This window comes from Schistocerca piceifrons, chromosome X, assembly GCF_021461385.2.
Source record: "Schistocerca piceifrons isolate TAMUIC-IGC-003096 chromosome X, iqSchPice1.1, whole genome shotgun sequence".
Classification (NCBI taxonomy): Eukaryota; Metazoa; Arthropoda; class Insecta; order Orthoptera; family Acrididae; genus Schistocerca; species Schistocerca piceifrons.
The window spans coordinates 903,821,043-903,848,623 of NC_060149.1; the positions used below are offsets into that span (position 1 = coordinate 903,821,043).

The 27,581-nt window shown below is 42.7% G+C and overlaps 1 protein-coding gene across 1 annotated transcript in view; it reads right to left on the reverse strand.

Annotated features, from left to right (window-relative positions):
- Positions 1-27,581, reverse strand: part of LOC124722851 (ecdysone 20-monooxygenase) — a 163,365-nt gene that overhangs the window by 91,861 nt on the left and 43,923 nt on the right. Inside the window, exon 2 of the mRNA XM_047247976.1 lies at positions 17,733-17,892. Within this exon, the coding sequence (XP_047103932.1) occupies positions 17,733-17,886 (154 nt within the window). The 5' untranslated portion in view covers positions 17,887-17,892. The remainder of the gene's footprint in view (positions 1-17,732; positions 17,893-27,581) is intronic.

Sequence of the window (27,581 nt, forward strand, 5' to 3'; positions counted from 1 at the left end):
ATTTCGGATGCTGGTTAAACTGAACTTCTTTCTTGCGGATGATTTCGGTGTAGGCGGACGTATCAGACGATACTGAACATCCATAAACTTTCATGTCTATACATTCAAATTAAAGCTGCAGCTTTCACATATCATGTACATTTCGGGAATATTCGAGTTTTCATAATTTGAATCGGTTTGAAATTTTACGTCTACAATGATTTTCACTAGTGAAGAGTTGTTTGATACTTATTTTAGTAACGTGTGAAGAGTGTCACCAAAGTGCATCTAGAGGAGGAGAACTGAATGCAGAATGGATTCCAGCTAGACGCTATCCAGAAAGTTCCAGACGCACACATATTTGTTATTTACTCTAGATGTGGCAGCATCCAGGTATTTATTAGTAGGTGGACACCTAGAGGTATAACAGTCACCCGGTTGTACCTGGATCGAGAATTAGGAGTCCACAGATTGATGCATTCTCCGTCTGCATAATAGCTCCTTTCCCCAGCTTTCATGGTCTTTTCATAGCTAGTGCCTCTCGAAATCAATTTAAGACGTTATGTTATTAATGCGAACTATTTTTTCTCGCAATTATCGTAACGTTCAAGTGTCAAAGCTTTGTGAATGTAATAGTAGTCCAGCTTCAAATGGCTCTGAGCACTATGGGACTTAACATCTGAGGTCATCAGTCCCCTAGAACTTAGATCTACTTAAACCTAACTAATCTAAGGACATCACACACATCCATGCCCGAGGCAGGATTCGAACCTGCGACCGTAGCGGTCGCGCGGTTCCAGACTGAAGCGTCTATAACCGCTCGGCCACACGATATTCAGATTTCACGTTAAATTGTAAGTTTCGTGTATAACTGGCTACACGAGCTTGATCACAGGTGGGAGTGAAGTATGCCATCTTCACCAGGCTTATGCCTACTTCAGATCTGCAATGTCCCCAAGCAACCTTCGGGATGAAAACAGATTTACTTTAGGCTGCTTAGTACAGTAACAGATTGTGAGGGGCTATAAAATTTTTGTCGAAAAAAAAGTTAGAGCAGTCATTTCTGTAATTTCTGGAGATTTCTATGCGAGGTGATGCTGTGTTAAAGACACCAGCCTCGCATTCTAGAATTAGGTGGTTCAGATTCCTGTGCTGTAATCCAGATTTAGATTTTTACTTGTTTCCCCACATCGATTTAAGTAAACGTCGAGGTATTTCTTTCGAAATGACGCGGTCGATTTCCTTCCCCACACTTCCCCAGTCCGACTTTGTTCTCATCTGTAATGACGTCGACGATACTGTAAAACCTCACTATCTTCTTTGCTTCCTTGCGAGACTGACGCACGGGCTATATTTTCGGATGGTTCTCTTTCTATATTTTAGATCGACTTGGTGCTTGTTAATAGACTACAGTAAGCAGTGACAGCATTTCTTTTATTCGCCGCTCGTTATTCAAAGTCAAGATGGCAGACGTACTGCAACGCCTCATTTCGCAACCGTTCCTGTATGCGTTTCCTGAGGGCATTGTCTATGACAAGTTTGCTTTCTGGGTGAGGGAGGCTTTCTTCAGCCTGGAGCTTTCCGCAGCTCCTCCTCAGTGGGTAGTGATCTGGGCGTAAGAGGCTGGCTCAAGGTCGAATTATTGCCCCAGTATGGCCCGTGTTCCCAGCGTCCACTGCAAAGAAACTTGTCAGTCCTCGCAAGAAGCAGCCCCAGAAGTGCTTTAAGTAGGAGCAGACGATAGCCATTGTAAATGCCTACCTTCGAAACCTGGTGCTGACTGGATTAAAGGCCAAAATGTTTAATAATTTCGAGCAGTGGTTTGGAAGCTACGATACTGCGTGAAGAGTTTGACAGAGCACTGAAAGACCTGAGTCGAAACAAGGCCCCAGGAGTAGACAACATTCCATTAGAACTACTGACGGTCTTGGGAGAGCCAGTCCTGACAAAAATCTACCATCTGGTGAGCAAGGTGTATGAGACAGGCGAAATACCCTCAGACTTCATGAAGAATATAATAATTTCAATTCCCAAAGAAAGCAGGTGTTGACAGATATGAAAATTACCGAACTATCAGTTTAATAAGTCACAGCTGCAAAATACTAACACGAATTCTTTACAGACGAATGGAAAAACTGTTAGAAGCCGAATTCGGGGAAGATCAGTTTGGATTCCGTAGAAATGTTGGAACACGTGAGGCAATACTGACCTTACGACATATCTTAGAAGAAAGATTAAGGAAAGGCAAACTTACGTTTCTAGCATTTGTAGACTTAGAGAAAGCTTGTGACAATGTTGACAGGAATATTCTCTTTCGAATTCTGAAGGTGGCAGGGGTAAAATACAGGGAGCGAAAGGCTATTTACAATTTGTACAGAAACCAGATGGCAGTTATCAGAGTCGAAGGACATGAAAGAGAAGCAGTGGTTGGGAAGGGAGTGAGACAGGGTTGTAGCCTCTCCCCGATGTCATTCAATCTGTATATAGAGCAAGCAGTAAAGGAAACAAAAGAAAAGTTCGGAGTAGGTATTAAAATCCATGGAGGAGAAATAAAAAGTTTGAGGTTCGCCGATGACATTGTAATTCTATCAGAGACAGTAAAGGACTTGGAAGAGCAGTTGAATGGAATGGACAGTGTCTTGAAAGGAGGATATAAGATGAACATCAACAAAAGCAAAACGAGGATAATGGAGTGTAGTCGAATTAAGTCGGGTGATGCTGAGGGAATTAGATTAGGAAATGAGACACTTAAAGTAGTAAAGGAGTTTTGCTATTTGGGGAGAAAAATAACTGATAATGGCCGAAGTAGAGAAGATATAAAATGTAGACTGGCAATGGCAAGGAAAGTGTTTCTGAAGAAGAGAAATTTGTTAACATCGAGTATAGATTTAAGTGTCAGGAAATCGTTTCTGAAAGTATTTGTATGGAGTGTAGCCATGTATGGAAGTGAAACATGGTCGATAAATAGTTTGGACAAGAAGAGAATAGAAGCTTTCGAAATGTGGTGCTACAGAAGAATGCTGAAGATTAGATGGGTAGATCACATAACTAATAATGAAGTATTGAATAGAATTGAGGAGTAGAGGAGATTGTGGCGCAACTTGACAAAAAGAAGGGACCGGAAAGTAGGACATGTTCTGAGGCATCAAGGGGTCACAAATTTAGCATTGGAGGGCAGCGCGGAGGGTAAAAATCGTAGAGGGAGACTAAGAGATGAATACACTAAGCAGATTCAGAAGGATGTAGGTTGCAGTTAAGTACTGGAAGATGAAAAAGCTTGCACAGAATAGGGTAGCATGGAGAGCTGCATCAAACCAGTCTCTGCACTGAAGACCACAACAACGGTTTGGAAGTCCCGAATCCGAGGAGTTGTACGGCACCCCTCGTGTGCCCTCTGGGCAAAGGTGGTGTTCAACTAGTGTATTTCAGAAGTCAGGAGAGGCTGATCCTTCATGATCACCCGAGTTATTTCTTGCAGTGCGGAAAAGTGAGGAATTCCAAAAGTGCGTTCCTCTGCGAGGGTGAGAATTTCGTGTTGACCTTTCCGGCGTTGCAGACGAATGTTGCATTTACGTGTACGTGCATGTGCTGTGTAGGCAGAAACCTTGTACTGCATCATGGCGCAAACAGCCAGCTGGACTATAGCGTTTTAGTGAACGAGACGGGCTTGGCGAGGTTTAGTAGAAGCCAATAAGATATGTTTGTTTCCTGGACAGTAGAGAGTGATGTTTTTATCTGACTCTTTCCCTGCTGACTGTGAACTGTATTCCTCTTTTGTAGTTGTGATTACCGTCGGGAGTTGCTAACAGTCAGTTTGAGGCTGTGTATTGCACTTTTAGCGGTGAACATGCTGAAGTCCAGTTTCAGATCTCGGTATCATTCCTGTAAATGGTTAAATGCAGGTCTTTTACACTGAGGTGACACAAGTCATGGGATAGCGATACGCACATATACAGATGGCGTTAGTATCGCGTACAAAAGTTACAAAAGGGTAGAGCATTGTCGGACCTGTCATTTGTACTCAGGTGATTCATGTGAAAAGGTTTCCGACGTGATTATGACCGCACGGGGGGAGTTATCAGACTTTTAAAGCGGTATGGTAGTTGGAGCTAGATGCGTGGGAAATCGTTAGGGAATACAATATTCTGAAATCCAGAGTGTCAAGAGTGTGTCGAAGATACCAAATTTCAGGCAATACCTCTCACAACGGGCAACACACTGGCCGACAGCCTTCAATTAACGACCGAGAGCAGCGACGTTTGCGTGGTGTTGTCAGTGCTAACAGACATGCGAAACCGCGTGAAATAAATCAGTGTGGGACGTACGGTGATCATATACGTTAGGGCAGTGAGGCGAAATTTGGCGTTAATTGACTATGGCGGCAGACAACCGACACGAGTGTATTTGCTAACAGCACGACATCGCCTGCAGCGCCTCACCTGGGCTCGTGACTATGTCGGTTGGACCCTAGACGACTGAAAAACTGTGACCTGGTCAAATGAGTCCGGATTTCTGTCGGTAAGAGATAATGGTATGGTTCGGGCGTGGCATAGACCCCACGAAGCCATGGATCCAAGTTGTCAATAAGGCACTGTACAAGTTGATGATGGCTCCATAACGGTGTGATGGAATGGACAGGCTCCTCTGGTCCATCTGAAGCGATCACTGATTGAAAATGCTTATGTTCGACTACTTGGAGACGATCTGCAACCATTTGTGAACTTCATGATCCCAAACAATTATGGAATTGTTACTGAGGCACAATTGATTTGAAGAACGTTCTGGACAATCCGAGAAATGATCTGGCCACCCAGATCGCCTGGGATGAAACCCATCGATCTTTTATGGGACATAATCGATGGGTCAGTTCGTGCACAACATCTTGCACCAGTAACACTTCAGAAGTTACGGACTGCTGTAGAGACATGCGGCTCAATATTTCTGCAGAGGACTTCAAAGGACTTGTTGAGTCCATGCCACGTCGAGTTGCTGCACCGTGTCGGGCAAAAGGAGGTCCGACACATCATTAGTACGCATCCCACGATTTTTTTAGCCTCAGTGTATGTATGACTTTGGAGTTGTGAAAAATTTAAATTTGCCTTGCTGGGCAGAGCGAGGCCGTCGAGCCTCGATTAGGGCAGAGTACTACTCCGGAACCACCAATAAGCGTTTCTAATAAAATTCACTGAGCTGTATATCGCGTGACAGGTCTCGCTCAGCGCACGTCGCCAAGTACGTGGATTCACACCGCGGCCGCTAGTCTGATTCCGCGGGACGCCGTGGAAACTCCGAGGCACGGACGAAAGGAATGTTTCGGTAGCACGAGGAATGTGTGGCCGACATCTAGAAATTTGTGTTTGGCTTCCACCGGTGCCACAATATAGTCACGGGACAAGAGTCGCTACGGGGACGTCAGAGAGCTCGGTTATTGACCGCAGTGGAGCGGCAGGTGTAGGGCCATCCCGTCGTTCTTTTGCATCACCTGACGAAAACAGCAGGCGCCCGAGTCTCGGCCGTGTAAGGCGATATTCGGGAACCACCGCCAGCTGACATTGGACGCTATAATGAAAATCATCCCCTGTTCGTTGTAATTCGCCACGCGGCCGGCGGTCGGCGGCCGGCAGCTGTGGCTGGCGGCAGCTGTGTTTCGCGGCCAGCTGCGCCGCGGCACGAGCCGGCGCGTTGCGTGGGCCGCCCCACTCCTCCTCCCCCACCCCCGCACCCTACAGAATTGCGATGCGCCGGTCCCGCAGGTGTGCTGCACCCCAGACAGCCCTTTGCTGCAGCTCGCCGGCCTTCCAGGCCCAGAGGGATGAGTTTCCAGTGTTTAGCGACCTGTCCTGGCTACTCCGAGGCTCTCGCTTTCGAGAGGGAGACGTTCCCCTAGGTATACATTTATGTTCCAGCTCACTCCATATGACCCCTCTATTTCACAGCTGCTCTAAATTTCCGGAAATTCTGTGCTCTACAGAGACCTAACTTCTTCTGAAATATGTATTTGCATTTAATCACAAGAACGTTGATGACGACTTTGCGTGTAAGAAAGCTGGTTTGTGATCAGGATTATTATCATGAAAGACGATTTTTTCCGGGCCTCTCCTCATCCTATTTTCATTTTATCTAATTGGTCTATAAGGCATACACTTTGTTTGCCATTTATTTTTCTTTATCCTTAGTGAAGCAATAGACGATAAGAACTCCTTTTTGCACGCCGGAAAACTCTATCTAAAGAACGTTCGTGATAGATGAAATCGACTTCATATTTTTCTCTCAGCGGCTTCTAACAAATTATTTTACTTCTAAGACACAAAGGAATTACAAAGGATTTAAATCAATCGGGAAAACTTAAAATTTGTGCCGGACTGGGTTTTGAACCCGGGTCTCCTTCTTGCGAGGCAGATGCGTCGACTACTGCGTCATCCAGACAGAGTGGTCACTGGTTCAAATGGTTCAAATGGCTCTCAGCACTATGGGACTTAACAGCTGCGGTCATCAGTCCCCTGGAACTTAGAACTACTTAAACCTAACTAACCTAAGGACATCACACACATCCTTACCCGAGGCAGGATTCGAACCTGTGACCGTAGCGGTCGTGCGGTTCCAGACTGAAGCGCCTAGAACCGCTCGGCTATATGGGCCTGCAGACTTCTTAAAGGTTAGAAATCAAGAAGCAGACTCCCTATGAAGCTTCATTAACCCAGACTGAATTTCTGTTGGCCACGAGCGGTTCAAGACAAAGAAGTTTTTGGCAACAGGTTTTTCCAGTTTAAGAGTGTGAACGATACTCACAAAAGACGTCTATTGTAAAAAATGTACATGCAAAACTATTCTCAAATCAAACTGACACGTAACTTACGTTACTGCGTATTAGCATAAAGAACAATAATAAATTATGATTGTATCACTATCACCTCTGTTCCACGTCAAGCAATATTTCTCTTCTGTCGCAATCAGCGCATTTGTTATTTTCAATATACCCCTGTAATTCAAGTGCATTAATCTTTTGGTAATGAAAGAAACAACTACAGTTAGAAAAAAGTGTTGTCCTCATCATAGCATGGTAACTTCATGTTTCCGCGAAATATAACAAAAACGCGAACGCAGACATTTGTTGAGAATGGCCGGCTTGAATGCTGGTGATCAGAAATTTTAATCTTCATTATTGGACAACATGTGCGGAAAGTCGGCTCCGATCGCAAGATTGTGTGTCAGTGTCCTCGGCTAGATACCAAACCTCTACGAACTGTCTCATGGTGTAATGGAATGCGTTACATGATTAATAATTAAGACGACACCCATTATTAGATGCTAACGCTACTGACGAGTATACATTTTAACTAAAGAATAAACGACATATTACTCTATATGAAACTATATTTAGATTATATATAATTCTCAGCACTATACTTACTCCTGCTCCGATTAATAGCGCACTTTTTTAGTTTTATCTAAAGAAATGAAAATTAATTTGTCATACTTTCGCAGGAACGTGTTAGGTTTTCTATAACTGAATAATTTCAAAACATCAGTGATATGGAAATTTTTCACCACTTAAGTATGTTAACGGTTTCAGACTTTCACTTCAAGAGGGGAAACCATAAAAAATCGCTGTTTTGTTTCAAAATTACACAGGGTCTTAGCAGTATTAGTCTCTACAAAACACACGAAGTAATGGAGAATTAGTTTCATAACTAAACTGCGATGACAGGTTGAACTACAGACATGCTCAAGCGAAGGTAGTTTACGTTTACAAAATAAAAGCAGACTAATACCATTGGAAAAGATGACATTCATGAAACATGAAGTACAATAGAAGGAGAAACACTATTTAGGAAAGAATTACGAAATATCATACCAATTAACCGTACAGTCTTAGTTTGTCGGGTGTGTGTAAGATCGATGATACAATTGGTCTATAAAACATACACAATGTTTGCTATTTATTTTACTGTATCCTTAGGAAAGTAATCGACGATAAGAACTCTTTTTTGCACTCCAGGAAACACTGTCCAAGTCCTTTACTCAGCTTACTCGTTAAACAAAGGCAAAACAGAAAGAGTGGGATCAACCGAATCCACTACGAAGAAGCAGACTTTAGGTAGCTGATGGAATTCCAATTATAATCTATAAAATGCCTGGGCTGCCTTCAACTTATTTCCAGTGGACCGCTGGAGTAAAGAACTTTCCTCTGGGATGCAAGTCACTACTTTTTATAACAAGGGACACACGGCAATTGCAGAGTGATACATGCTTGTATCAATGACACGTAGATGCCACAAATTACTATTCTGACTCATTTTCAGCTCAATGTTAAGCACCTATAACCTAATTCAGAGTTGTCGATGTTATTAGAGCGTCTGCACTGTTTAGAATCATATTTGGACTCGCATTTGGGAGGATGACTGTTCAAACACGCGTCCGGCCATCCTGATTTGGGCATTCCGCGATTTCCCTAAATCGCTCCAGGCAAAATGCCGGGATGGTTTCTTTGAAAGGGCACAGTCGATATCCTTCCCCATCCTTGTGGACCGTCTCTAATGACCTCGATGTCGACGGGACGTTAAACCCTATCTTCCTTCCCTTCCTTCGAATAATATCATTTAGGACCGTAAATAGCGATTAAAGTTGGAACGCATTTCCCAGTTTTCCAAAACTTTACGGAATTTGACGTCGTCAGTGAATAGGTTTTTCCTGATGACGGTCAAATATGTCGTCCTCGATGGGAAGTATTGGCCAGAGACGCATAAAACGTTCTTCGAACATCAACGACGGGAAACTAGGAGTAACTTTACAGGTGACAAAGATATACAGATACTGTCGACTTAACGACCATCAGCTTAAAATAAAAGCTACGAACGACCAACTCTTTTGCACAGTATTTAGTAGTTGATCTCAAATGTACGCACACCAGAAATATGATGCACCAACAGTCATAAAATGTGGTACTGTTTCTGAGTACTGCCAATGAGGCACGAGCTGAATAGCAATCAGCGAAAGCGTATGTCGTGGAATGATTATGTAAAGCAGAAGGTAGGCGAAGGCAACCGCAGAAATTGTCTACAGATTATTGGGATAATCATTCCAGGGAGAAAGCAAGAGGTATGCCGGGAAAAGGAAATGTTAACAAAACCTTCCCGACATTCCTGGGAATTCACAATTTTGCGGTATCCCTGATAGCTATCCCAGATAGTCGAAAGGACAACTGTTCCAGTTCCGAGCAAGAAAACATGAAGCCCACACAATAACGTCACGTAATGCACTGCTGTCTCGAGGGAGGAAGACTGAGTCTAAATACTGCTATTCGAGGCAAAAGCTACTGGCAGAATTCCAAGAAAGAGTACGTGTATTCACTGGAGTCTGAGAAAGCATCTTCCCGACTCTACTGCATCCTTCACAAAAGCGCTGGAGTGACAATGTAGGCAAAATTACTCCACAGAAAGAAGCATGGAAGCAATCTATATCCCTAAGACTCAGTCTGAAGGCAAACGTTGCTGAGTGCGAGAATGTATCGTCATACTCCAGATTCATTAAAGCAGCAGTTACAGGTATAGTTCTGAATTGCCTCACAAGAGCTTTACGGAATGTTTGGTAAAGCACTATTATGTAAAGTAAGTATATAGAAGACATACTGTTTGTAAAAGGAAAAGAAAAAAGAACTATAATGGACAGTAGATAAGAGGAATCAGGATGATACGTACAAAACTAACAGCGAGGATGAGAAAGGGGAGAGAATAAGCGCAGCATTGGCCGCAGGAACAGATGGTCAGTGACCCTGCAGATGACTCGGGACGGGAGAACTAGATGAATGTCTGAGAGAGAGCTGACTGGAAAATATAGAATGTAAAGGAAGATTCAGCACAAAAGAGGGACAAGAAAAAGGCTACCGGTGAGGCACTCACAAGACCTGTAAGATTCTTGGCTGAGGAAAGTGAGCTATGGTCGAGAGTACTTTAATCGAGATTCTCTTCTAGCTAATGTGATGTCCAATAGAGCTTGTGCCCCGTGTTTGGTGATCTCAGTGTCGCCTGAACTTTAACAAATGGTTCAAATGGCTCTGAGCACTATGGGACTCAACATCTGAGGTCATTAGTCCCCTAGAACTTAGAACTACTTCAACCTAACTAACCTAAGGACATCACACACATCCATGCCCGAGGCAGGATTCGAACCTGCGACCGTAACAGTCGCGCGGTTCCGGACTGAAGCGGAGCTTTAACCTCTACGGATCTAAAGAAAGACATAAATATTTTAATAAGTAATAATTAGTTTCTAAACGACTCACGAACTGTTATTAAAATATGTGCTGAAGTAAACAGTAGTTTACCAGAGTGAATAAAATGGTTGACACGTCAGAGAGGGAGAGGAAGATGGAGGCGGGGTGTTGAATGCATAAAAATTTTTCAGCTTTGACCCAGATTCACGGAGGCAGCTTGCAAGCTGACAAGTCAGTTACAAACAGAATGCTAGATATTTTCACGAAATAAAATGGAAATAGTAGGCCCTGCGTTATATTCACCCTCCGGCAGCATTTATTACTTTTGTGGTGCAGATTTCCCCTGTATTTTGTATTTGACCTCTGACAACATGCTTTTCAAAAATTAATTACAAATAACTGAACCAAATACCTCACAGGTTTGTTGGAATAGTGCATTGGAATTAGGTTTTTGTGATGAGGAAGTGGAGTGAAATAATCTACATTTAATAAAACGTTTCTGAATTATTTTACTCGGGATTCCGGTTCTGAAAAAGAGGTGTCCCAGGCTTCCACCGTGGGATGATAATAAAAGCAGGCGACATGTGTTCGAGTTTTCAAAACACGTGACGTCATACCTCCGAGCGGGAGTGGACAGTATAATAGCCTGGAGAATTTTAACTAGTTTGACAGCCGGCCGTGAAAAGTTACATTTTACAACTGACTAAATATTTCAGAGTGAAATACATATGGCGCTGTGTATTTGTCCGGCAGCTACTGCTTGCAGTGTTGAGATCTGAAAACCCGACTGTCTGTTGTGTCTTAGTTATTTTGTGTGTGTGTGTGTGTGTGTGTGTGTGTGTGTGTGTGGGTGTGGTTTGTGGGTCTTCAACGATGAGGTTAGCAGTGTCCTGGCTAAAATAGGTAGAAACGAATGTGGCTGAAATATATAAAATATTACATGGAGACGAAAGACACTATATACTTCACTCACTCGCGCTCACACGTACAATCACACTGTCACGTGTGGCTTAAAATAGTGCAAAGCTTACGAGAAGAACACGGCAGATGCCATAATCCGATTTCTCAAAAATTTCGCTCATTGGAAGAGCGATCAAAATAAGCGAATACGTGTTCACCTTATCGGCAGGTACTCGACCGCTTCAGAGAAAACGACAGTCAAACTTTTTCGAGGTACTTTACGTGCGTTTTAGCGAGTAAATAGTTCAACCGATGTTGTGGCACAGTCGCTAGCGTCGCTGCTTCGCACTTTTGTGCCTTGACTTCAAAACCTGATTATTATTTTTTTTTCTACCCATGCTCGTAAAAGAATACTACACGAATGTTTTCCAATATGTATTGAAATGACGTTGTATGCCTTGTGAATGAATTTAAAAAAGGAAAACAATAAATGAATGAGAAGATTATTTGAAACTGTTAACACGGATCATGTGATGGCTGCAGTCTGCAGAACAGCAGATAAAAAAAAAATGCATCGTACGACATGTCAGCATGAAAGCATACTGGCGGAAACGCACGTTGGAGTATCACTTCGTATGACTCAGCGAACTATATGACGACCCAATGGGATTAATAGCAAACAGCTGTAGAATAAAACGCATAAATTAAGAATCACAGCGTTGGTACGACAATCTCTAGATGGGAAAAAAGTTCGTGCGCGTTCTACGACTAAACTGGTACAGGAGAATACATCCGTATACCACATGATCCGGGAAGCCAAGAGGGGTAAACGAAAGTTACTCCATACTCTCAACGATGAATAAGGGCACTAATACAATCAACAAGTCGTAACAAAAATCTTCGTGATGCAATATTATTCCCATTTTTTCGCCGAGTCGGCAACTGATTCGATGTCAAGTGAGCCACTTTTATCCTACATTCTACCCACGGTCAATCTGACCCACCTTCTAGCCAACGCTACCGACGAAGAAATATGTGTCATAATCAAAGATTAGCCTACAAAGATATCAGGTGGTTTAGATGGCCTACCCACAGAATTTTATGCTTTCTTTTGGAACGTCATAGGACCGGAGTTCACCGAAATATGCAATGAATTATTGGGAGACGTGCAGATGCCACCTCAGTTTTCGGAAGGACTGATTGTCCTGATACCGAAAAAGCACGGAGTTCTACGTTGAAGGATTTTCGACCATTAACTCTACTCAATTCCGACTACAAAATCTTCGCCCGACTCATAAATAGTAGAATGAAGTCTGCACTGCCGAAGGTAATTGGCCCTTATCAAATGAGTACTGTTCCAGGGAGATATGTGTCAAATACGTTATGTGTATATAGGGATATTATAAATTTGTCGTGGCTGTGTAAAGGCAACGTTGGTCTCACGTTTTTAGATTTTGATAAGGCATTTGACCGCACCAACCACCACTTTCTACTAACCGTAATGCAACGGATGGGGTTCAGTGCTCATTTTATTCATATGATACGCCAATGTATAGTCGAAACTTCCTCTGGAATCAAAATTAATGGCCAGCTAAGTTCACCAGTCCAGATTAAGCAGTCTGTGAGACAAGGCTGCCCGTTTTCTATGACACTGTAACACACAATGGCTGTAGAACTATTACTGTTAAACCTACACCAAAGGTTACAAGGTCTAAAGACGTTGAGTACAAAACCTGTGTGTCCCGCTTATGCTGACGATATCAGCGTAATAGTTACCACGAAATCCGAAATTGAAATTGTTCAACAAAAATAATCCATGCCTACGTCGCTTATTCTGGATCCAAGCTCGATGAACATAAATCGAAGATTTTACCTGTCGGACCCAGTAAGGAGAATATTCAAATTACATGGCTACAAAGGACAGAGGAGACGAACCACTTAGGTATGATTTTAATGTCCAATCCACGAGAGATGACAGTGAACAACTGGGACCATAAACTCAATACATTCAGCGCTACTCTCTATGAACTTGAAATTTGAACGTTAAATAGGGTACAGAGAGCTCTATTGATTAACAGCTACACCCTAAGCAAAATGTATCACATCGCAGCAGTGTTACCAGTACCCAAGGATACAGCGCACAAGATTTTATCTGCAGCGTATTGGCTCATCTGGGGCGGAAATAGCTTTAAAGTCACCATACCAAGCATAGTACTAACCCGCCCCGGTGGTGGTTTTGGCGTCAGACATCCAGAAACAATGTACTGCAGTATATATGGACCGTATCCGCAAAATACTGCAGATACCCCATCCGACAATCACACAAACGTTATTCAGTAGGTTAGCCCCAACGAGCAGAAAAGCTCCAGTCGATATTGGTCGCATCAGCGGTCAACTCGACTACATCCGGACTTACTACCTGGAAATGAGCAATATTCGAGATAATACACAGCAGCTTAACACCAGAAGGACGTATTGTCACCTCGCGAGACATCATAAGCCAAACCCCGTGGAAGCGAAACATCCAGCGGTCAACTGGAAAAACATCTAGAAAAATATTAATAATTCCATCCTCCACTTCAAAATAGCGTCCACATGGTATGACATTGTAAATGAGAAGGTCCCCACAGGTGAAAAACTGCACAAGATTAAATTGAACCAAAGTCCTTACTGCAATCATTGTCATATTGTAGACACGTTGTGCAAACATGCTAATCTACCGAGACCAGTTCCATATATGGAACTGGGTTAGAAAAAAGCTCGCCACAATTACTAGGACTACTGAATCTGCTACAACACTTAAAGAAGTACTTCAACCAGACTGGCATTTCTTTCCTGAATCAAAGAACAATAGCTACACTTGGATTATCGGCCAGTTCTCATGTTTTGCAATTATGACTAAATATGAGAGTATAAATGAGTATACACAGTAAATAATGGAAGAGCACCATAATCGTCCAAAGAGTCCGATATCCAAAGGTTTGTTTCAAAATTCCTTACTTCACACTTTACCATAAAGACGTGGTAAATTTTAGTTTGCGCACAACAGTTAAGAGAGTCGCTACGAAGTTTGTGTTATTTTAATTAAGTTGATATAAAAATTTCTGTTGTTGCTAAGCCAACTCAAGGTGCCCCAGGAAAACTAATTTTGCCAGAAGCCACAATATGGGAAAAAAATTGGCACAACTTTTCCAATAAGTGTTTGATTTATTCTGTTTTACGGATATTTGACTGTTTGTTACGAAAAGAAGATTTATTTAGTTTCTGTTTCAATTTAAGATCGAAGAATTTAACTTAAAAAAATATGGTTAGCGTGCAAGCTACGTAATCAGTGGATCGCTTGATCGAGTTCCGCTCATACTTTTCTTTCACTTTTCTTTTTTTTCAACACTAGTAAAAAAATAGTGGGCTGCTAATCCAATGTGCTCTGCACGCGTGTTTCGAATCCTATCCTCGTCGAAGAAAAAAGAAGTAGTAAAGTCAGTAGAGCGTTAGTTCATCGTACCAAGGGTACTGGTTTCGAGCACTGGTCATGCCAATTTTTGAACTGTAGTATATGTGAAATTGTTGTATGAGATAACATACTCCTGACATGTAAAAGGACTGTTCGGAGTTTATAGATGTACGATGGTGCTGCTATCTAGCAGTCAATTACTATTCCTTTCATTGTCATTATTGTTATTATTTATTGTTTACTGTTTATTACCTCATGCTGAAAGTGTGTAATTTTGAGGAAAAAGTTTTCTCTTGCCTACTAAACCTTCCTTTTGTAATGTTTAATTACATAAGGAAAAAAAACATAATTCATTTGTATTTCACATGAGTGTTCACAGATTCACTTAAAGAGTGTATTCTGAATATAAATATTACTCCAGAGAAATTTGCTGTATGTGCGTACTGTGATTGGAAATGTGTTTTGTTGGAACTGAAGAAGTGTATGTGTGAAGACTACTTGACAAGTGCTTTTTTGTTTATAGTTAGAAATTGTAGGCATACTCCACGAATGTTTCCAGTTCTTAACGTCATGCAATATGTGTTTAAAGTTAACAGATTGTAGCTGAGATTTTAGTCAGTAAGTTATCACAGTGTGGTATCAACGTTCGATACCACACTTGTTAGGGATCGCAGATATCGACCGCGTTCCGTAATAGATATCACTGGACTCGCGAGTCACGACTAGCGCCGCTCCGCGGCTTGTGACCAGTATCTAGCGAGCTCTCGTCCACTCTTGCTCCGGACGTCAACTAGGAATGTAGCATAGCCTTTGGCTGATGGGAAGCAACCTCTAACAAGGCGCTTAGTCAAGTACGGCATAAGTAATGCCTCTCTAGATATCTGTTTGTAATTATATGTATGCAGCATATGAAGAAGCCTGTAACACAAGTTAAGTACAATATATATAATTTTTTACCAACTACTACTAATTATTTCAGTCGTTGCAGATACAGACTATGCAGCCAGCTCCTTACTGACTTCACTGCCAAACCTGCAATATATGTTTCTATGTAGCATTGGCCACCTGTTATCATAATAACAGACGACGAGAATCATAACACACACTAGCAGTGTGAAGTGAGTGTGTTGGATTTAGATGTCGTGTTTGTGAAGCTCGACTTAGCGAATGTTAATTGAAAAACGTTCGTGTGCTGAGTGTCTAATAATGTGCTGAATGTCTAATAATGATTGAAATAAATGCTTTAAAACATAAAAGATAGTGGTACAAAAAGTACCCTCAGTGGCTTGCTGAGTATGATGTAGATATATTAATATTAATACTTCCGCACGTGTGATGCAATTGTTTCTTTATTCTTCTGTTCCGATTCTTTGCGTTTATTCTGTGAAACTAAAAATGTACCCTATTAGTATGCTACTTTCAAAATATCGAAGCGAAAGTGGATTGCCAATAGAAAGTTGCTATAAACTCCGAACAATACTTTTACATGTCAGGAGCATGTTGTGCCTTATAATACTTTCACAAGTACTACAGCACAAAACTAGCAGTACCAAGGATCAAACCTGGTACCCTTCGTACGACGAACTAACGCCCTACCGACTTCTCCACGTGAACGCCACACAGCAGATGCTCACAACTGAGCTTTACTTGTGCTCCGTAGGTCATGTGGTACTTTTTACTTACTTTTTATGGACGTTCTCCTAGACGGCAGCATAAAGCGCAAACTATATCTGCATTTGGTACCGATCTGAGTGTCTGCCATCTGAAGAATTGTTTCTCCCTATGTACGTCGGAGTCAACAAATTATTTTCACGTTCGGAGGAGAAAGTTCGTGACTGAAATTTCGTGAGACGATTCCGCCGCAACGGGAAACGCCTTTGTTTTAATGATGTCCATCCCAAATCCGTGAGACTCTCTCCCCTATTTCGTGATAATACAAAACGTGCTGCTCTTCGTTGAACTTTCTCGATGTACTCCGTTAATCCTATCTGGTAAGGATTCCAGACCGCACAGGAGTACTCCAAAAGAGGCGGACAAGCGTAGTGTAGGCGGTCTCTTTAGTAGATCTGTTATATTTTCTAAGTAATCTGCCAATAAAACGCAGTCTTTGGTTTGTCTTCGCCACAACATCTCCTACGTGTTCTTTCCAATTTAAACTATTCGTAATTGTAATTCGTAGGTATTTAGTCGAATTTACGACCTTTAGATTAGACTGACTTATCGTGTACCGAAGTTTAACGGAGTCCTTTTAGCACTCATGTTGATTACCTCACACTTCTCGTTATTTAGGGTAAATTGCCAATTTCCGCACCATTCAGATATCATTTCTAAATCGGTTTGCAATTTGTTTTTTGGTCTTCTGATGATTTTACTACACGATAAAGACAGCATCATCTGCAAACAACCTAAGAAGGCTGCTCAGATTGTCTCCTAAATCGTTTATATAGATAAGGAACAGCAGACGGCCTGTAACGCTACCTCGGGAAACATCAGAAATCACTTCTGTTTTGCTCGATGACTTTCCGTCATTTACGAACTATGACCTTTCTGACACGAAATCACGAATCCAGTCACATAACTGGGACGATATTCCATTAGCACGCAATTTCACTACAAGCCGCTTGTGTGATACAGTGTGAAAAGTCTTTTGGAAATCTAGGAATATGGAATCAATTTGATATCTCTCGTCAATAGCACTCAACACTTCATGTGAGTAAAGAGCTAGTTGCGTTTCACATGAACGATGTTTTCTAAATCTGTGTTGACTGTGTGTCAATAGACCTTTCTCTTCGAGATAATTCATAATGTTCGAATACAATATGTGTTACAAAATCCTGCTGCATATCGACGTTAATCATACGGGTCTGTAATTCAGTGATTTACTCCTACTACCTTTCTTGAATATTAGTGTGACCTATGCAACTTTCCAGTCTTTGGGTACGGATCTTTCATCGACCGAGCAGTTGTACATTTTTTAATATTTCAAATACGAAACGAGTCCAGTGGTAACTAGGCAGCTGATTTTCGCATCATTACCACTGGAAATGTACATCTCCATTTTAGAACGAAATACTGTGGAAAATAGGTTGTTTGGGCAGCGGTTTTTCCGCCCGATCTTGAAAAAAATGTACTTTTTTGGTTAAGTTGTGAAGGAAATGAAAGTTGTAACTGCGTGAGGTGACTTACGTAGAACGCGCGGGAAGGGCTTTGCCCTATGCACGAGGCTCTTGAAGGCGGCGGGCAGGAACTCGACGGCGAGGAAAAGCGCCGCCAGCAGAAACGCCAGCCGCTCCAGCGCCTCCGAGCCCGCGCTCACCACAGCAGACAGCGCCCCCAGCATCCTCCTCTGCAACACATCAGCCCTGTCATAAGCTCACCAATTTTCTGCTTACCTCAATGAAAATATTTGTTAAAGGAAGTCTTCTAAGCACGATGAGCTGCACATGAAACCCATATTAGCCAATAAACAGACACTGAGATCACAAAGGTCATGGCATAGCGACGTGCACACAGACAGATGGCTTTAGTATAGCGTATATAAGGTATAAAAGGGTAGTATATTGGCTGAGCTTGCATTTGTACTCAGGTGCCTCATGTGAAAAGGTTTCTGACGTGATTATGGCCGCACAACGGGAATTAACTGACTTTGAACGCGGCATGGCAGCTGGAGCTAGAAGCATGGAACATTCCATTTCGGAAACCATTAGCGAATTCAGTATTCCGAGATCCACAGCGTCAAGGGCGTGTCGAGAAGACCAGATTTCAGGCATTACCACGGACAACGTAGTGGCCGAAGCCTTCACTTAAAAACCGAGAGCAGCGGTGTTTGGTAGAGTTGTCAGTGCAAAGAGACAAGCACCTCTACGTGAAAAAACCGCGGAACGTACGACGAATAAATCCGTCAGGACACAGTAGCGAAATTGGGCCATAATGGGCTATGACAGCAGACGACCGACGCGGGTGCCTTTGCTAACAGCACAACATCGCCTGCAGCGCATTTCTTGGGCTCGTGACCGTGTTTGTTGTGCCACAGACGACTGGAAAACCGTGGCCTGGTCATCTGAGTCTAGATTTCAGATGGTAAGAGCTGATGTTAGGTTTCGAGTGTAGCACTGCCCCCACGGACCCAAGTTGTAAACAAGCACTGCACAAGCTGATGGTGTCTCCGTAATGGTGTGGGCTGTGTTTACATAGAATTGACAGGGTCCTCTGGTCCAACTGAACCATTCATCGACTGTAAATGATTATGTTCGGCTACGTGCAGACCAACTGCAGTCATTAATGGACTTCATGTTCCCAAACAATGATAGAATTTTTATGGATGGTGATTTGGCGTAACGACATGCGCCGGCACGACGATCGAGAACGGAAGACCAGAGAGGGCTATGAGACGACGTCAGCCAATAGTACACTGACGAACCCCTCTCTAGGACGACACCAAGACATTGCTTGCAATGAAATTGTATATACCGAGGGACATTGATTATTTGCATGTCCCCATCTGCTTGCGGCACACCTTTGTGAATACACAAAGTTAAGTATTGTCAATTTAACTTACTATAATAAACTCCATTAATACGATATGCTTGAATAGTTGTCTAGCGATCCGAGGAAACAGCTACCTAGGCACCCTGTCTTAGACGAGTGGGCAGAACACAACAGATGACAATGCGCTATTTCGCCGAGGCACAACTGTTCGCGATCGGTTTGAAGAATATTCTGGACAATTCGAGCGAATGATTTGGCCACATCGGTTGCACGAAGTGGGACATAATCGAGAGGTCAGTTTGTGCACAAAATCCTGCACCAACAACCCTTTCGCAGTTATGGTCGGCTATGGAGGCACAATGGATAAATCTTTTTTAGGGTGTTGCCAGCGACTTGTTGACTCCATGCCACGTCAAGTTGCTGTACTGTGCCGGGTAAAAGGAGGTCCGACTCGATATTAGGAGATGCGTCACACGACTTTTGGCACCCCAGTGCAATGAATGTGAATTTTATAGTTTACATCACATAAAAAGGGTCAAGCTGTTAACGTTTTGAATTCCGTCGGCTGTTCGCAGTCGTTCCTGTTGCCTATACGGAGGTGTTCGCAGTCGTTTTTGTTGTCTATACGGTGGTTCAACGACAGAAGTCTGTAGCGAAATGTAGGAGGAGGGAGAACCGGTGCAGGGACTTGCGGTTGAGCCTGAGCATAAATAAATTTAACGTACTGTACTAAGTAGAGGAAGAGATGCAGTATTGCTCGATTACATAGTTGGCGATCAACCACTGGAAACAGTAATAACAAAACTATTGTCGACATAATCGCCATGAGAGAATTCAGCAACTGTATACGGGTAGATATTTAAGATAATAGTACTCTGATATGTTTTGGTGAGTAGACAAGACGGGTTGCTGATACAATTACTTAGATCTGAAGATGATCCACTGCGATCCAAACATGTAGTCGAATTATAAAAGTGTGCAGCTGAGACGGAACAATAATGAGATTATCTTAAATATCCAGCAATAACAAAATTCGAAACAGTAACACTGTGAAGCGACAGTGTGTCCGGAGAGTCTCGCTATCAGTCCAGAAAATTATTACTTGGAAAACATTAGAGATAGAGTATCGTGGTTTGTTGTAAAACGTTTAATAACTCTCAAAGTTGTATCGTTTGTCCTTTTGCAGATTTGACTCGAAGAGCATCGAAACGGCGATAGACCAGGAGAAGGTCCAATGTGGCATCTGATATGTAGAATTCAAAATTCAAATCTGTGCTACGGTATTATCGAAGCCAGTATGGGAGGGCAGCACCGGCAAAAACAAATATAATGAACTACTTCAAAAATCTTAAAGAGTTCGATAGTGTCAAACACCTTCCCCGAAGTGGACACTCCCTAGTGTCTTGAGTACGTGTTGACAGAGTGCAAGCTGTATTTCAAAGCATCACCCCCCCCCCCCCCTCCCGTCCACACAGACACACACAGAATTTAATTGGTCGTGAATCAAGCGAATTACAGGTAGCAAAATCAACTGGCAAGCACTGCAGCGAAACGATCGTCCTCTGCACTATGCAATCACGTGTTCCATACTGGCCTCCATAGATTCTTACAATGGCTAAATTAAGAAGTGTCTCTTATCAGATGAAGCAACATTCCACATTTCTGGACATGTGGATCGCCACAGCCGGCAGCTCGTGCTCGTGCGGTTGCGTTCTCACTTCCCGCGCCCGGGTTCCCGGGTTCGATTCCCGGCGGGGTCAGGGATTTTCTCTGCCTCGTGATGGCTGGGTGTTGTGTGATGTCCTTAGGTTAGTTAGGTTTAAGTAGTTCTAAGTTCTAGGGGACTGATGACCATAGATGTTAAGTCCCATAGTGCTCAGAGCCATTTGAACCATTTTTTGGATCGCCACATTAGGATTTGGGGCTTCTAAAACCCACACAACACACGGGAAGCTTAATATTTGGTGTTATAGTGATAGATTTGTTTTTCCTTGCAGACAAGACCATAACGTGAAATGTTTACCTGGGCACGCTCGAACAGTTCCTGCTACCATAGGTCAAAGAGCTGCAACCGACCATCATCTTCCAGCACGATGATGCACGCCTACATTGGAGTTGGAACGTGCGGGATGTGTTGAATGACACAATTCTTCGGAGGTGGTTTGGTAGGATAGTCCCATCGGATGACCCCTTCGCTCTTCAGATGGTACGTCATTAGGCTTCTTTTGTGAGGTTACGTCGAGGCTCGTGTATACACAACACCACTCCCTGACACTGCTACCCTTTGTGCACAAATCAATAAAGCAATCAGAACTGTTGATGCAGCAATATTGGCCCATACATGTGCAGCACTGGAATATCGCCTTGAGCGACGGGTGGGGTACACAATGAAATCCTGGCATAATAGAAAAAGCTTTAAGAGCTGCTTTACAAGAAACAGCGATGCTCTATCTCTAATAGTTTTCAATATTTTTTGAAATGAAAATAGGACTTTATGGTCACTCTCTAGAATGGCGACATGAAACTAACTGTAGGAAAAGCAGATGCCAGACTGGGTGAAATTTAAAGAAAAGAAAGTCATTCATGAAATAAGTGGCATAAAAAACACTCGTTCCACTGAATCAAGAGTATTGCTCGTCAGTGTGAACTCTTACCAGTTTGGATTTACAGAAGAGACACAACGAAGAGCGCTGGGTTTTTTTAAGAGCCACAGTATTACACTTCAGTGGAAGACTCTAGAAGAGAGACGCTGTGAAACCCGGAGGGAGATACTGTTGAAATTCTGAGACTGTACGTTCCAAGAAAAGTTGGAAGGCATTTTACTTCCTCCCACATTCCACCGACGAAATGGATGCGATGAGAAAATTAGAGCTCATACAGAGTCTTACCGAGAGTGATCCCTCCCACGCACCATTCACGAATGAAATAGGAAAGGAGGCGGGATGGGTGGGGGTCAGGAAGTGATCGTGTTTCTTGAAGTACCCTCCGCCTGCGCTGTACAGATGTACAGGGGATATACAAAAATATAGAAACAACAAAAAGCCAACACCTTAACGTGCCTAATACCGTGTAGAAAACACGTTGGCGTTGGAAACGGCTTCCAGTCGTCTCGGAATGGATAAAAACAGTTTCTGGATGGATGTAAACGGAACCTTTCTTCCTCGAAAATAGTGGCAAGCTCAGATACCGATGATGGGGGGGTGGATAGCGATCACACACCCTTCACCCCAAAGCAGACCAAAAAGGCTCAATAATATTGACATCTAGTGAGTGTGGTGGCCAGGGGAGGCACAGTAATACACCCTCGGGCTCACAAAACCAGTCCTAAACGACGCGAGCTGTATAAACAGGGGCTGTGTCGTCTTGTCACCTCTGTATAAAAGAAATCTTGTACCGTGGGATGGGCCTGATCACCCAAAAAGGTCGCGTAATGCTTGGATGTAATGCGACCTTGCAGAATAACCATGGGGCCCGTGGTATACCTGCCCAAATCATAACCGAACTCCCGCCATGTTTCGCTCTTGGGAAGTAAACTCGGCCAGAAGTTGAAACAGTGTGAAATAAGACTCATCTGACCAAATGACTTTCATCCATCGCTCTACAGTCCAGATTTTATGGCTGTGGCATCAAGTTTCCCTGTTATGTGCATTTACATCACTGGTGAGTCGTTTCAGCATTACAACACGCCCTGCAATTCCCTGATTATGGAACTCCCTCCGCATTGTTTTTGTGCTGACAGTATTCGCGAGTGCGACATTCAGACCTGTCGTGATCTTTGCAACTGCCACCCTGTTATTTTTCGTCAGAATCCTATTCAGTGACCGTCTGTCACGATCACACAATTTTGTCCCAGTTGTGACTTATGTTGGTCGATATGGGGGGGGGGGGGGGGCACCAAACAGCGACGTCATCGGTCCCATGTGACTTAGCGGACGATGTTTTCCACTTTCCCTGCCTGCGGCATAAATCATCAGTATGGTGCCTCTTGAAACACCAAACACTTCGGCTTCCGTGGTTACGGAAGCAGCCACCATTCAGCACCATCAGCGTGCGCTCCGACATAAACGCACTTTCAACTACATAGACACAGTTTACAATATGCATAACACTGTGCTGTGTGTGGTAATGTTATTTATTCTGCTACCGGTTTCGGTCTTAAGGGGGGTAGGACGTCAAACGGGCCGACTTGGAGCAGGAGAGGCACCACAGGACATTTTAATTTCCACTGTCTATACTTTTACAAGTAAATTCATAAAACTTTGTCAGCATGACCAGGAAGGATTCAGGATTCACACTCGTAACAGCGGAAGTTCAAAAACATACCAAAATAATTTTTTTACGTGTGAAATGTCATCATTTTTTTCACTTACTATTGGCTGCATTTGTTGCTATAGGTACACATTTCTTCATAAGTAAGAGAGACTGTTTGATGAATTTTGCACAGCATACAAACCATACTTACAGGTGTCTGAAACTCTAGAATCTATTTAATTTATGAAAAAATTAATGAGCTCTTACGTTTTAAGCTTTATGTTTAGATAAAAATAAAATTTTGTAGTTAATTATCTCAATTTTTACCACAGTTTTTAATAAATTTGGAAAATTCTAGAGTTTCATTCACCTGTAAGTATGGTTTGTATGCTGTGCAAAATTCATCAAAGAATCTCTCTTACTTGTGAAGAAAAATGTATCTATATTAACAAATGCAGCCAATAGTAAGTGAAAAAATTATGAAATTTCACATGTAAAAGAAAATTATTTTGTTATGTTTTCGAACTTCCACTGCTATGAGCGTGAATCCTGAATCCTTCCTGGTCATGCTGACAAAGTTTTATGAATTTATTTGTAAAAGTATAGGCACTGGAAATTAAAATCTCCTGTGGTGCCTCTCCTGATCCAAGTCGGCCCGTTTGACGTCCTACCCCCCTTAAACCATCATCAACGGCAGAAAAATTATCGCAGATGCATACATGCTTTGACATACTTTGCCACTGACAACCATAACTGCCAATAAAAATGAAAAATTGTAGCGAGATTACAATACGATGGCTCATTCACCATCATATTGTAATCTTGGTACAACTTTTCACAGAGAGCGCATTGCTATGCATTTTGTAAAATTCGTACATACTGTTCACCAGTGCCTAAGCAAGATATTCAGTTTACACAGGCACAGACACTGTTGCGACCACAACTGACCCCTGCAACGTATGGAGGACGTTGCACATGTGCAGCAGCACCACCTGCAGGCTTCGTTAGAATCTGCATTTCTCGCGGTGTTCGCATATTTTTGTCCAACTCCTGGAGATGTAGTACACACGACGGGATTGTTGTAGATCCTTGAAATTTGTGTAATTTACGAATACGACTTACTAAGCTTCTGTGAAGATGTTAAACCTAAGTAACGGACGGAAACAAACGTGAAAATATTTCAAATTATTTGCGTTCAGTTTCAAATTAGCACCGTCGTGTAAACAATTCACGAATCCTTGTGTGGCAATACCTGCGACGAGGTGGTTTCGTGTTAAGGAGCAGCTTGCGTCAGTAGAGAACGGCTCGGACCAGCTGCAGAATCGTGTTGTGGTAACCGACCAGCTGAGTGGGGGTGGACGCTCAGCTGCCGTGTATTTTGCCAGCAGCGACGCAACGGCATGTGCAACCAGCCACCTGGAGAGAGGGTTGGCGCGCAAACAGTTGGCGGCGTTACCCAACCCGGAGTCCCCTGCGTGCAAAGCCGGCCGCAGATGCCTACCGACGGTCACCGGCTCCGGCGCGTTGCACTCTCAAAGGCGATCCGGAACGGGAACAATAAAAGCCGAGAACACACGCCTCACTCCTTCTGTCTACAAGTGAGGCTTCATTTCTAGCAGATGGAGAGCTGGCGTTTTAAAGTCGTCCCGACGTCAAGTTCGTAAAAAACATAGACTCAGTTGAGCGAGGGCAGACAGCGCTTTGACGTATTTTTGTGATACATACTAGGACGAGAGAATCCGGGTTTACACTCAAAGCAGAAGTCCAGTGTTTTAAAGCAGTTTATCGTCTCGATTGGCAGTTCGACAGGTCGTCTGGAAGAGGCTATTTGTTACAACAAATCAATTTTTTTGTCTATGTGCACGAGTTTAAAGACACATTATCTGTTAGTAATTTTAATTCAGGAACGTGAAGTTTGTGGTTGTTAGTCTGTATAGTTAAGAGCTGATATCGCAATAAATGTTATACGAATTCAGCACTCGAGCCAAAAGTTGTGCCAAGGAATCGAATAACCGCGCAATTTGCTCGAATGATGGTAATACATCGTAATTTACATACAAGTAACGAGTTTGAAACTATTATTTTCCTTTGTAATTACACCCACCAGAACGACATAGACAATGCGTCGAACTACGAGGGTCGTCCAATAATTAAGTTTCCCTACTTTATTTCTCTTCATAGTTGACTGTGCCTCTTACATGTGATGGCTGGTGTGTTCGACTGGTATGTGTTAACAACGCTCACACCGACATACGCTGCATACTGCAGAATGTTGCCAGTACTATGCAAGTTAGCATGGAATTACTACTACAAAGTGTTTTCGTATGTGTATGGTGTCTGTTCTTTCTGACATGTCCGGAAGAACAGACACCATACGCATATAATTCCAGTTATCACAAGCCAAGGATCATTTCTGTGTGGATGCACACATACGCTCGAACCTCAGGCGGGTATAGGTGTTGCCACGAAAATTGATATTAATGGGCAGGGAGCACTAAGTTCGAAGTGTGTGGAATAAGTTGAGAATGTGAGTGTACTGGGGGCGTGCTTGGGATAAGTCCGCGCAGCCGCGTTAGTTCATGTGTTCTCGGTGGATAGCTGTCCTCTGTAACAAAAAACTGAGTGAAAGGGTCAACGGTGAACTTGAACAAGCTTCATGGCACGTCCGCCCCCAGCAAATACAACGACCAATAACGAACAAAATGAGATTTAAAGAAAAGGTTAGAACGCCTGCTTAGTAAACAGAAGATACCGCGTACGAACCCCGGTCGGGTACTCATTTTCAACTCTCCCCGTTGACTCTATCAACGACCCGTACCCAGCTGATGTTTGTAATTCATTGTTATTTCAAACTGTTTTCACTTGTGAGTTGCGCTCTTTCATTCGTTTTTTCGCTGAAAAAGCTATCCGCTCTCGATATCCACCAGAAGTTAACCTCTGTTTATGTATGACCATTCAAATGGGAATGAAACCCAGGTTCGTCATTTGACTCCTGAGGCGAGACGTCAGGGCATGGTGTGGAAGAAACCTGCCGAAAGTGCTCCAAAACAGGCAGAGGTCACACATTCATCAGGGAAAGCCATCTTTTGGGAGTGTAAGAGGGTGTTTCTCATTCATTACCTCCCTCGCGACAGCACAGTGGAGGCGGAGATGTATCGTAATGTCTTGAGGAACCCATGAGCTGCCATCAAGAGAAAAGGTGTTGGACTTCTGTCTCGCATAGTTCTCTTCTTTCAGGACAATGCTCGGCCTCATGTAGCTTGAATGGCCCAGGTAGAACCCTGTGAAGATTCAACTGAGAAGTATTCTCGCATCCTCTGTATTCACCAGATCTTGCCCAAAGTGACATTCACATCAAGAATGAACAACTGGTTACGATCACAGGAACCGACCTGGTACAAAACTGGTTTGGAAGCACTTGCATCACGTTACCAAAAATGCTTGGAAAAACGTGGCGACTATGTAGAAAAGTAACAGAAACATTGTACAGTGTCAGTAAAATTATTTCAAAATGATACATTGTGTATAATTTTTTATTATGAAACAGGGAAACTTACTTATTGAACGCCCTTCGTAGAATATTCGCCTGTGAAGCTAAATTACCTGTTCAACATGTTGACGTGGTATGCAATTTTCATCGATCAGAAAGCTCAACATACGAGGCCAGTTCACTTAGTGAGTGAAAATTCCAATCCACATTCATCTCACTATCCTCTCCGCAAAGATTACACCAACAGCGCTCAAAACGGGACGGAATTTTATCGCTGATTATCAATTACCTTACATGTTGTAGAAACAATAAATCGTTGAGTCGTATGTGAAGAAATGTTGCAAAAATTGATAAGGCTGAATAGTCCTTCAAAAGAATTCTCATGGGAGATCAGTTGAAATTATTGTCCTCGTTATCGATTAACCCTTTCGTAATCCAATGAATTAAAATTCCGCATATTATTGTAAAAATTGTTTTTCTGCTTTTGGAATGAATACTAAATGAGGCCATGTTTTTAAATTTTGATTGTTGTTTATGGTTTCATAATGTCTGAAGTGGGACGTATATGCCCCGCTGGACTCGAGGAGGAATAGAGGAATAGACTGGCTCCCTAAATTTATTCTTCCTCCAGTGCAGCGAGACATAAGGGTCCCATGTAATTTTTTTTATTTTTTTATTTTATTATATTTTATTTTTGCTAGGGGTTAGGATCTGTAAAAAGAAGAGATCACTAGGAAGCTGTAGACCAATTCGAGTATAGGTGAGAAAGAAATGCTACTGGTAGTAAGTCACTCAAAAGGTGGCAT